The sequence below is a fragment of the Hemibagrus wyckioides genome, linkage group LG14 (genome assembly GCF_019097595.1).
Source record: "Hemibagrus wyckioides isolate EC202008001 linkage group LG14, SWU_Hwy_1.0, whole genome shotgun sequence".
Taxonomy (NCBI): domain Eukaryota; kingdom Metazoa; phylum Chordata; class Actinopteri; order Siluriformes; family Bagridae; genus Hemibagrus; species Hemibagrus wyckioides.
Genome location: NC_080723.1, coordinates 5,735,438 through 5,747,850, shown reverse-complemented (window position 1 = coordinate 5,747,850; position 12,413 = coordinate 5,735,438). Strand labels below are relative to the sequence as shown.

General features: G+C 40.0%; 1 protein-coding gene across 5 annotated transcripts in view; it reads left to right on the top strand.

Annotated features, from left to right (window-relative positions):
- Positions 1 to 12,212, top strand: part of LOC131364541 (GRAM domain-containing protein 2A) — a 28,180-nt gene extending 15,968 nt beyond the window's left edge. For 2 of the 5 annotated variants that reach the window (XM_058407752.1, XM_058407751.1), the window contains exons 3-12: positions 2,460 to 2,517; positions 4,398 to 4,470; positions 4,747 to 4,850; positions 5,666 to 5,764; positions 6,168 to 6,239; positions 6,332 to 6,394; positions 7,196 to 7,349; positions 9,777 to 9,870; positions 10,161 to 10,268; positions 11,619 to 12,212. In XM_058407752.1, coding sequence (XP_058263735.1) covers positions 2,460 to 2,517; positions 4,398 to 4,470; positions 4,747 to 4,850; positions 5,666 to 5,764; positions 6,168 to 6,239; positions 6,332 to 6,394; positions 7,196 to 7,349; positions 9,777 to 9,870; positions 10,161 to 10,268; positions 11,619 to 11,622 — 829 coding nt within the window. In that variant the 3' untranslated portion in view covers positions 11,623 to 12,212. Of the gene's footprint in view, positions 1 to 2,459; positions 2,518 to 3,252; positions 3,619 to 4,277; positions 4,471 to 4,746; positions 4,851 to 5,665; positions 5,765 to 6,167; positions 6,240 to 6,331; positions 6,395 to 7,195; positions 7,350 to 9,776; positions 9,871 to 10,160; positions 10,269 to 11,618 lie in introns of those variants that run through there. The other 3 variants (XM_058407753.1, XM_058407754.1, XM_058407756.1) reach the window with 3 other exon arrangements.
- Positions 12,213 to 12,413: the final 201 nt, after the last annotated feature.

Below are 12,413 nucleotides of genomic sequence, written 5' to 3'. Positions count from 1 at the left end.
ATGGCTGTGTTACAGTGTGGGTGGGTGTGTCACAGTGTGTGTATGGCTGTGTTACAGTGTGGGTGGGTGTGTCACAGTGTGTGTATGGCTGTGTTACAGTGTGGGTGGGTGTGTCACAGTGTGTGTATGGCTGTGTTACAGTGTGGGTGGGTGTGTCACAGTGTGTGTATGGCTGTGTTACAGTGTGGGTGGGTGTGTCACAGTGTGTGTATGGCTGTGTTACAGTGTGGGTGGGTGTATCACAGTGTGTGTATGGCTGTGTTACAGTGTGGGTGGGTGTGTCACAGTGTGTGTATGGCTGTGTTACAGTGTGGGTGGGTGTGTCACAGTGTGTGTATGGCTGTGTTACAGTGTGGGTGGGTGTATCACAGTGTGTGTATGGCTGTGTTACAGTGTGGGTGGGTGTATCACAGTGTGTGTATGGCTGTGTTACAGTGTGGGTGGGTGTGTCACAGTGTGTGTATGGCTGTGTTACAGTGTGGGTGGGTGTGTCACAGTGTGTGTATGGCTGTGTTACAGTGTGGGTGGGTGTGTTGTTTCTCTGTACATGGGCTAATGCACACTATCCATTATTGTTTATAGGCATCTGTATATATTTTTGTTTTATGTTGTACATGATGTGTTAGTGACATCATTCCACTGACCACTGAGAGCTCCAGACAGCTGATGTCAGAGATGTTGTTTTTGTGACCTACTTTGTGCAGTGCAGTTTAACCCTTACTGTGGGTGATTGTACAAAACCTGGAGAGCAGAAGATAGTTGGAGATCGGAATGTTGTCATGTTGAAGCTCCATGCATTCAAGCAGGTCCAGAGAGCAGAAGGGGGTCAGGATCAGGTGTGAGAGAGAGAGAGAGAGAGAGAGAGAGAGAGATTTTGAAGTGAGATAGAGAGAGAGAGGTTTTTTACTCCTGATTCTGTAGCAACTATGTTGATTTGACATCACTTGTGATCTCAGCGGAGTTGGAGAGTTGTGGCGACCTTTGCAAGTTCCAAAGTAGGAATTCCAACTTGATGCTGCATTTACTTTGTCTGTGTATCCGTGTCTTTGGAGTAGTGTCTGTGTATCTGTGTCTGTGGAACAGTGTCTGTAGAGCAGTGTCTGTGTATCCGTGTCTATAGAGCAGTGTCTGTGTATCCGTGTCTATAGAGCAGTGTCTATGTATCTGTGTCTGTGGAGTAGTGTCTGTGTATCTGTGTCTGTGTATCTGTGTCTATGGAGCGATGTCTATAGAGCAGAGTCTATTGAGTACTGTCTATGGAGCAGTGTCTATAGAACAGAGCCTATAGAATACTGTCTGTGGAGCAGTGTCTATGGAGTACTGTCTGTGGAGCAGTGTCTATAGAACAGAGCCTATAGAATACTGTCTGTGGAGCAGTGTCTATGGAGTACTGTCTGTGGAGCAGTGTCTATAGAGCAGTGTCTATGTATCTGTGTCTGTGGAGTAGTGTCTGTGTATCTGTGTCTGTGTATCTGTGTCTATGGAGCGATGTCTATAGAGCAGAATCTATTGAGTACTGTCTATGGAGCAGTGTCTATAGAACAGAGCCTATAGAATACTGTCTGTGGAGCAGTGTCTATGGAGTACTGTCTGTGGAGCAGTGTCTATAGAGCAGTGTCTGTGTATCTGTGTCTACAGAGCAGTGTCTATGGAGCAGTGTCTGTTGAGTACTGTCTATGGAGCAGTGTCTATAGAACAGAGTCTATGGAGCAGTGTCTATAGAGCATTGTCCATGGAGTACTGTCTATGGAGCAGTGTCTGTGGAGCAGTGTCTGTGTATTCGTGTCTGTGTATTCGTGTCTGTGTCTCAGTGTCTGTGTATCAATGTCTACGGAGCAGTGTCTATGGAGTAGAGTCTGTCTATCCATGTCTGTGCAACAATGTCTATAGAGTAGTGTCGGTGTATCTGTGTTTATAGAGCAGTGTCTGTGGAGCAGTGTCTGTGGGGTTAAAAGCTGTGCCTCAGCATGCCCTCTTACATACACACCAGGGCTGGATTTGCATTCCTGTTCCAAACACACAAAATTCCAGCAGCAAACCAGAGCTTAATATCTTTAGATTTTTAAAATGGTAAAAATAGCAGCTGACTTTCAATTATTCTGGAAGCACACATTGAAGTGTTTATTGAGCGACTGAAACATGGCCTCTCAAAACAGCCTTTTTAGTTAGTTGCAGTTGTGTACTTTTTATGTAAAACACATGTTTTCACAGTAAAACCAAAATTCAAATGCATCATAAAAGCAGGTTTGTTTGTATTTATTGCTTATTTTACTTTTCCTTTGCCTTGCGATTTCGATACGTGATGTACGTATCACTAGTGCAGACGTTTATTAATATTTGTTATTGGCCTTCAAAAACTTAAAAACTTCAGTGCAAATAATTTAGTCATATACAGTATATGGACACATATGCACATACTGTATATATGTGACTGTGTGTGTTTCTTTTCTTTGTCATAGGCTGCAGCTGATAGATGATCTCTCGTATGAAGATGTAAAGAAATGCTATCGGGGATCTGTGAGTATCATCTTTTCTTTCTTTCACCCACATAATTCCTTATAGAGACAGGATGAAACTTAAGCACTTTCCTTTATGCCGAATATTTCCTGGGTGTGAAACAGATTCATTCAACGGTTTCCTTTCTTTCTGAACTGTGCTGTTTTGCTGTTTGGTGTGTGTGTGTGTGTGTGCATGGATTTGTGTCCATGCGCTCTGTTCAGGTGCAGGTGGGATTGCAGTTATTGCTGTTTATACATTGGTTTAAGTAGGTGTTTATGTGTGTGCATTTTTTATCTGCCACTGAGCTCCAGACACCTGATGTCAGGCTATTTGTTTTCCTGACCTCGTTTGTGTAGTGCAGTTTAGTTCCTACTGTGACTGAATGTTTTTTTTTTTGTTCTGGGCTGTTATTTACACGGCTAAGTAACTTTTCCGACTTGACGTCTGCTTTTATGCTCATTTCAAGTCAGAGAGACTCCTATTACTGAAATGAGGCATTACTTCACGAATCACAAATATAACAGCAGGTTTGATGCTTCAGCTTCGAGCACTGTCAGTAGGATGTGCATTCCAGTGCAAGTCTAATCATCACCCCTTTCCTTTATCTCCCCAGTCTGCTCTTCTGCTGTGTAGCATGCTAAATCCAATGCTCGCTTGATTCATTTAGATCAGGGGTAGGCAAGTTCGGTCCTAGAGAGCCGCAATCCTGCAGAAATCAAGGTCTTCAGGATTACTAAGGCTACAGGCAGGTGAGTTTTTTTTTTCAGGGCTGGAGCTGAAATCTGCAGGACTGCGACTCTCTAGGACCGAACTTGCCTACCCCTGATTTAGATGGTTAAACATTAGGTAGAGGTGAGCTATAAACCTCGCTGATGGTGATCAATAAGGTTTTTATCAAGTGGAAATCTCTGCTTGTTTCCAGTCGAGAAGCAGGTGTGAGACTTTCCATTCCCAACAGGTAAAGATAAGCAGATTAAGGATGTAGAGTCTCGGGGATAAACTGGAGTGGAGGAATGAGATACGAGTTCACAAAGGGCTGAGAGGGTGAGAGTCATGGAGTCTAATACAGTAAGCAGTAGGATGGTGTTGGAGTCAGGGAGATTCGGAAAGTGGATCAAGGTGAGGAAAGAGGTCATGGCAGGAATTAGGGGTGATCTTGTATTATCCTTAGAACATATTTGTGATATATTTTTCTATAAATGACTGAATTTGCACGTAGTTAAAAAAAGGTTAAATGAGTGTAAAACTACGTATAGCTAATTTTGTATTTATTATACGCTCTATGCTTTTCCTCAGGCACTGAGTCCTGTTTTTCCGTATTTTACTCTTGGATCGCCATGGATCCCCGTCGGTCCTTAACTTTTCCTTCAACCTGTAGTGTTTTTATAAAAGGCTTCTTCAGCAAAATTGTAGAATTTATCCTATCGTTTCACTTCCACAGAATGCTCGATGTATAAATGTACCGGATGTCCATTAAGTCTAGGGTTAATGTAGATTTTTATATACTTTATTTATAGACCACAATGTATCTGAGCAAATACGGATAATTCTGCTCTTAGAAAATGGAGGTCAGTTTGAAAACGCAGGGTTACGCAGAGAAAATGAGGAACGCTCAGTGTTAGTGCACATAGTTTACTCATCATTGGTGTCTTGTGATTGACTGGATATTATGTTCAAGTATGAAGAAAAGTGTTGGGCATACTGAGCAAGTTGTAAAAAATAAAAGCTTTGCAATTTATTCATTTTTCTTTCTCCTATCATGCCCGTGGACTGTATAGTGTTGTCAGAGATGACACACAGATTGTACCAAGAAGATTAAGATGTTTAATGTCGAATGCGAGCAGGCAGGCAGACGGAGCTCTCACCATCTAACCCCACCGCCCTGTCTCCCCTTACAGACTGTCAGCAAGTACAACTCTCAGTACCACAAACTTTTCCAGAACATTCCCAAAGAGGAGATCCTCATGAAAGGTACGCTATGAGGTTTTCTGTCTCAGATGATGTGTGAGTCGCATGGGTCGTTCTGGTTTAGCTATAAACATACTCATCGTCGAATCTGTTTCAACGTACAACACAGAGTTGAATGGGTTTATGTAACTCGTTGTGTTGGCACATTTCAGTTACAGTACACATTCAGCAGAAATGTAAATCGTTACCACAGTGCATTCGTTTTGGCAGGTGTAGAGTCTGAAACCATTTCATAGGCAGGAAAAATAACCCTAATTACATTTCTGCTCCGACTTTTAGTGTACTCGTGCGCTCTCCTAAGGGACATCTTGCTGCAAGGACGACTCTATATCTCCCGCAACTGGCTGTGTTTCTACGCTAACCTGTTTGGCAAGGACATCAAGGTTAGCTCTGGGAGTGTGGGAGAAGTAGACTGTGTACTTTTATAATAAGGAGAGTCGTTTCACTTATGCACACATGCTCTGTATATTTTCCACAGAAGCTATAAGTTTCACTTTCTCTTGAGTGGGTCACTGTTCACCTGAGGTCTAAAGTTATCCCTGTTAAAAGTTAAGAGAGTTTCGATGGTGTAGGAGTAACTCATTATATAAAATTCTTCTTCTGAGCAGTACAGATGGTAGGACCATTATACACAAACCTAACGGATAATAAGCTTCACATTGCTTTCAGTTAATCACTGTTCCTTTTCGAAATTGTTCTGAATAGCACCATAGTTATCTTTTTCTCTCCTTTCAGCCTATACAATCTGTCCAGATTGCATCAGGTTCATCCTAAAACAATAAAAAAATCCAGACAGCATAAAGCAGACAGAAGAAAGGAAATCATGTGCTTTGTGTGTTTTCATTTGTTTTTCAAATCAGGATCTCACGTATTTACTATTAATTAAACCTTCTCAGGTGAGATCATTGATCAGTGCTTTTGCTCCTTCCGATAAATATGCGCAGAGGTCAGTAAAACACATCTCGTGACCCAATCACAGACTCAGTACATCCTCAACTCTTGACCCGCTATCAGGAACTTTGTTTGCTTTCCTGCTGGTTGAACCTTTGTTTCATTTCAGAGGACGTAGTTACATAAGACTTTTATTTTTTACTCCCTTGTAACTGATTTGAATGTGCTTTAACTAGGTAAATGAAACAAGGAGTCACAATGCGGGAGGCTGGAGCAGGTTAGTTATTAACGTGTGTGTGTGTCTCAGGTGGCTATTCCTGTAGTTTCAGTTCGTCTGGTAAAGAAGCACAAAACAGCTGGTCTGGTCCCTAATGGCCTCGCCATCACTACAGACACCAGTCAGAAGGTATCCTCATTGATGCAGACATACACTGTACGTTTAATTGTATTCCTGTTTGCAGTCAGTCCCAACGCGGCCTCTACAGAGCCAATGGAAATAAACGGGACAGGCAAATATCACATGGCAGAAACAAACTGTGCAGCATTTAATGCAGAGTTCAATGACACGTCACTGTAAATAAATACTAGCTGAATTTCTGGATCATTGACTTTGGTTACATGGGTATCTCAGTAATCCTAATTATTCTTCTGTGATAAAAGAAAAAATATGTACTCGTTAATGATCTATAATAAATAATTCAAATGAAAAATGATTGGAACTCATCAGCCAATATTATTCACCATATTCCCATGATTCACGATGATATAGGACGGCTTCTGAAAATCTGCGTCTAACTCTCTTCCTTCAGTATGTTTTTGTCTCACTCCTGTCTCGGGACAGCGTCTATGATGTCCTCAGGAGAATTTGCACCCATCTGCAGGTAAAACAAACACGCTCATGTACAAGAGCAAACACACGTCTCAGTCACACCATCACATTTACCACATGGCGCTATGATTCTATGATCCACAGGTCAATGGGAAGAAGAGTCTGAGTCTAAAGCAGTATCTCGAAGAGCCTGGCTCTCTGTCAACTGTAAGAAACTTCAGTGTTGCACAACACCATGTTATGGTTATACGCTCACCCACTTCAGCGTGTATCTGTCATGTATTTATAGAACATCCTGCTACACTTTACACAACACTGTTGACTCAGTCCAGGTTCAGTTTGTTGTACTTAACTTAGCTGAAACTGTTGACTCAGAAAACGATAGCATGCATGTGTAGATAGATACATACATACAATATCAGGACTGTACTAGTGCAAGCGAAATTCTGGTATATGTTTAGATTAAACTATTTATTATGTATTTAGCAATCGAAGTTGGTTGCGTTTTCTTTTCCAGTGTGACGACAGCAGGTGTGAGTTGTGCTGAAGTCAAAGGAGGACATCGCTAGTGCAGTTACAGTGGCATGTAATAGGGCTGAATATTAAAGTGAACATAAACAATGGATAACAGAGTTATCCATGAGTGATGTTGGTGTGATGTTGACAGAGGCTTTAGTGTGGAAATTGAAGCTTTAGAACATTGTCAGTTGGATCAGTGTACGGATGAGAGTTTTAGAGAAATGACCAGATTAAAAAAAAGTACTAAAGGTCAGTTTAGGTAAAGATGAATCACATGCTGAGTCCCACCAGCTCATCTATCAGCAGGTAGCTGACTGTTTCAGCAAAGTGAAAATAGACCAACAATTCCAGGATAGAGGTTCAAATTAATAACAAAACAAATTTTAGAAGCCATTGTGATTTTTTCAAAGCATATCAAAAGCATAGTTCAAAAGCAAAATTGCTAAATTATCTCTCTTTCTTTATCTCTGTGCTCTCTTTGTCCCTCAGGATGAGTTCCCGGTGACCAGCGCTTACCCTGCCGTGTTAAAATGGCGCAGGAAGCCTTCAGTCCCATCCGTCTCCTCATCTCTCCCTGATCTTTTGGGAAATTCCAGCAGCAGTGCAGAAAAGCCTTCGTTTACAAGTGAAACACAACTGCAAGGTACCACACACACACACACACACACACATAATAATACCACACACAGTACCGACCACATGATCTTAAACAATTAGATCTGAAAGTTTCCATTTTTTAAGAATCTGCACTAGGGCGCTATTTAAATATAAGCAAATGTGTGATGTTGTGCATGTTAACTGATTTTCTTCATGTCTGATCTTTTCTACTGAAGCGTGTGTTAAGACGACACTCATAAGGTGTTTCCTAAAATATCCGGAATCCAGGCCAAGTGCTAAGAATTTCTGAAATTTATATAAATATTTCAAAGATTTCTGCTTTTACCACAGAAGCGTTGCATTACATTAGAAAAAAAAAGAAGGCAAAAGCTTTTTAGTTAGTGCTCTCAGACATTTGGACCCCATGTATATGTACACCTATCAGGCATAACATTATGACCACCTGCCTGATATTGTGTTGGTCCCCCCAAAACAGCCCTGACCCGTCGAGGCATGGACTCCACCAGATCCCTGAAGATGTTAGCAGCAGATCCATTAAGTCCTGTAAGTTGCGAGAGGGGGCCTCCATAGATCAGACTTGTTTGTCCAGCACATCCCACAGATGCTCGATTGGATTGAGATCTGGGGAATTTTGGAGGCCAAGTCAACAAACACCTCAAACTCGTTGTTGTGCTCATCAAACCATTCCTGAACCATTTTTTGCTTTGTGGCACGGCGCATTAACCTGCTGACAGAGGCCACAGCCATCAGGGAATACCGTTTCCATCAAAGAGGGTACATGGTCTGCAGCAATGCTTAGGTAGGTGATACGTGTCAAAGTAACATCCACATGGATGGCAGGACCCAAGGTTTTCCAGCAGAACATCAATGAGCCTTGGCCACCTTCCATGGAGCACTTTTGATAGATACTGACCACTGCAGACCGGGAACACCCCACAAGAGCTGCAGTTTTGGAGATGCTCTGATCCAGTGGTCTAGCCATCACAATTTAGCCCTTGTCAAACTCGCTCAAATCCTTACACTTGCCCATTTTTTGCCCCAACACATCAACTTTGAGGACAAAATGTTCACTTGCTGCCTAATATATCCCACTAACAGGTGCCATGATGAGGAGATGATCAGTGTTATTCACTTCACCCCTCAGTGTTCATAATGTTATACCTGATCGGTGTGTATATATGTATTAAATTCCACTTTATATTATTCATCTCTTATCTTTACCCCTTGAATAATACTCTCTCCATGATTGTGCTGCTTTGCATCCAGTCAAAACACAGAAGCTGAAACACTATGTATTAAGCAACCAGACTGTTACTATAGTGATGTATTTCTAGGCCTCTGTCCACCTTGAACACAACATGGTTTCACAATTATTTGTGTTTTAGCCCAGAACTCACATACTCTGTTATCTTGTTAAGCACTAGTTCAAATATTTATTTAAATATAAGTAAAGACTGCTTTCATGATATGTGCTGTGTAAAGATACATACATACAGATCCAGAGATAGTAAGAGGAAAGTATACGGTAAAAGCTGTATAGGAAAAGCAAGGTTAGTCTTTACACATTATGATTGTTTTTACACATTTTCCTGAATAAGACATGTGACAGGTTTACCAAAACATCTTCACATGCTCTTTAAGTCGAATTCAACATTTGGCATTGATGATTAGTTTTCATAGAGTCAGGCGGAAATCTGTAGAAAGTGATAATTAATGTTATCCTAGATATTTAGGCACATGTTATAATCCTACTGTAATGTTATATATATTATAGTCTAGTTACTCTGGAGGTTTTTACCCAACCACTGACACTGAAGGAATAGAGAAATGAATGCTGCACATACCGTTGAGGCCAAAAGTTTACAGACACCTCGGCTAAAGATATATCTCCCTGCATTTCATTTTAACATACATCATCAATCATCTCCATAAGTCAATTAGGGCATCTGTTCTGTTTGCATCAGAGGTGATTGTAAAACAGTCAGTGCAGGATAGATTTATTTCAGCTATAATTCACTACATCAGAATTCAATTCATTTACATTTACATTTCTGGCATTTGGCAGAATCCAGAGCGACGTACAAGAGTGCTTAAAGTCTCTATCAGTGAATATAGAGAGAACAAATATGAATCAAATTTTATTTGTATGAACATCAGCTTTGCGGAAATATATCAGTTCAGAAGAATTTTTAAAATAGAAAATTAATTTAAATACATTTAAATCTATGATTAAAATCTATTTATTAGTTTGAAATCACCTCTTATGGGATTACATTAGATACCCTAACTGATCTATAATAACAAGAAATGTGTGGAGTTGAAAACCTAAATCATTGTTGAAATTTCTGATATACATAAATATAAGTTATGATCCAGCACCACATGAGCTAGTTTAAGGCTTTATACACTAATGCACTTTATGCATTTTCTTTTCCTTGTTTGTGCTTTTCAGAGAGACATCTCGAGGCTGAGGATATTCTGCTGACTGAGCCTGTACCAGAGCTAGGTCACATGGAGTATCAGCTCCTCAAGTTCTTCATCCTGCTGTATGTGCCAAAATCAAATCCACTCTGTCTGAGTCTCTTAGGAAATGTTTATAGATGAGTAGAGACAAAAGCCAGATTTTATCAGTGATTAGCGGAAGTGTTGTCAATATATTGTGTATTTCGATTTATTGTATTGCCCTCTATTGGCCAGCGCTGTGTGAGTGAACATAAAACCATGCGCTATGGACCTCATGGATTTATTTCAAGCATTTATTTTTCTGTTCTATAATCAGATTTGCAAAATTAGTGCAATTTCTTTATTAATCAGGTGTGTGTGTGTGTTTGTACAGTATAATCCTGCTGATTATGTCATCCTGTTACCTGGCTTTCCGTGTGTGCAGTCTGGAACAGCAGCTCTCCTTCCTCAGCACACAGCCTACATTACCCATGAGAGAGAGGTAAGCTTACACACACACACACACACACACACACGCGTAACATCACCAAGCTTATGCACAGTCACAGGCCATTTATTAGATTATTACATAGTCCCACATATAGAGTCGTGTTCGGTGTTGGTGACCGAAATCCGAAAGACTCAGCGTAGTTTACACAGGGAAAGTGAGTCATGTAGAGAGACCTAACACACACATGCTTAAGTCAAATTTTCTGGGCTCTCCATACTGACTATGCAAATTGCGTGTCGTTTACACCACACACCAAATGTTTCTGGAGTAGAAGAATCCAAAATGGGGTATTTTTTCCACCACTATTCTTAAACAATTGCCTTTAAAGGAAAAAAAAATCTGGGATAGAAAATGCAGACCGAAAAGTTAAGTTAAGTTAAGTTAAGTTAAGTTAAGTTAAGTTAAGTTAAGTTAAGTTAAGTTAACTTAACTTAACTTAACTTTTCGGTCTGCATTTTCTATCCTATTCTATTTCTATTAAACTTATAAGTTAAGTTTAATTATAAAATAACCTATGATATATGAATGAGAAAATGACAAATATTTAACTAAAATTTCAAGAGAAGGTAATATATATTGCTGTATGAGTAGTTCTAGCTGTAATTATTACATTAATTCCAGCAAATATATTTTTATTTAATAATATTTCTCCTCCCCTTATTATTCAGTAGCTTATAAAACATCAATTGATGCAGTACATAGTTTTAATTAATTAATTAATTAATTAATTAATTAATTAATTAATTAATTAATTAATTAATTAATTAATTATATAAAGCTAAGAGATACTAACCAGAGGTCATGTACTTGAAACCTGTTCTTTAACAACATAGACAGAAAGCATAATTTCCCACTGTAGCCTTGGGTGACAAATGTGGAACCCTGATGTTGTTGTCTTGTGCTGCTGTAGCCGATCCGCCTCAAGGTTTCACATGTTGTGCATCCTGAGATGCTTTTCAGCTCACCTCAGTTGTAAAGAGTGAGTTCCTGTTTACTTATCGTCAGGTCAAACTAGTCTGATCATTGTTTTCTGATCACTGCCATCACTGTGGTCAGCACTGTACACTGTCTGTTACAGTCTGAGGTGCAGGACAATCTCAGAAGATCTTTCTGAAATACTCAAACCAGCCCAAAGAACCATGCCATGGTTATATTCACTGAGATTTTTTTTTTATTCTGATGATTGTTGTGAACATTAACTGAAGCACTTCGTCTGTCTCTGCACGATTTTATGCATTGTGCTGATATAATAATACGTAAAAGTGTCTGGTAAGTGTATATGCAGTAGTGAATAAATAGATCATGATGTCACAATTTGTGTGTGTGTGTGTGTGTTTACAGGTAACACTGGTTTAAAAGTGGCTTTGCTCCTGTCCAGTGTAGCCATTAGCAGATAGAAAAGAATCACTTAATGGATTCTTGGACAGAATTTTTACTGATCCATTACTGACCAACAGCAGAGGAGGGAAATGATGCTCAGTTTGGTCAGCTGGTACTTTCTTGTCAAGACTGATGAACTAATTTGACATATAAAGTAGTTCTTCTGTATATGATACAAGGTAAGCTCACTGAGCAGCAGTTTGCTGATGGTGCTTGTTATCTGACTTTTCCTCAACGGCAACTCTACGACGTCATACACCAGCAAGACAGAGAGACCGAGGACAATCGGACACGCCGTCAGGTCCTTCAGCGTTCTTCAGACGTCAGTCATTTCATTTCAGGAACCTCACCGGTGAAAGCGGTCATATTGCCAGTGAGATTTGTTTGTTTAAGAGAGATGTTACATGAAGGTCTTTGCTTTGGAAAGTACGCAGTTAGGAAATGCATTTCAGGTAAGATGAATCATGTTACCTACAAAAAGATGGGTTTGTCTGAATTCTACAAACACCCCAGAAGAAACGACTAAAAGGAGAAGTTCACTTCCAGAACAAAAATCTACAAATAATTTCCTCACCCCCTTGTCATCCAAGATGTTCATGTCTTTCTTTCTTCACTTGTAAAGAAATGATGGTTTTTGAGGAAAACATTTCAGGATTTTTCTCCATATAGAGGACTTCGATGGTACCCGCGAGTTTGACCTTCCAAAATTCAGCTTCAGAGATCTCTAAATGATCCCAGCCCAGGAAGAAGCCTCTT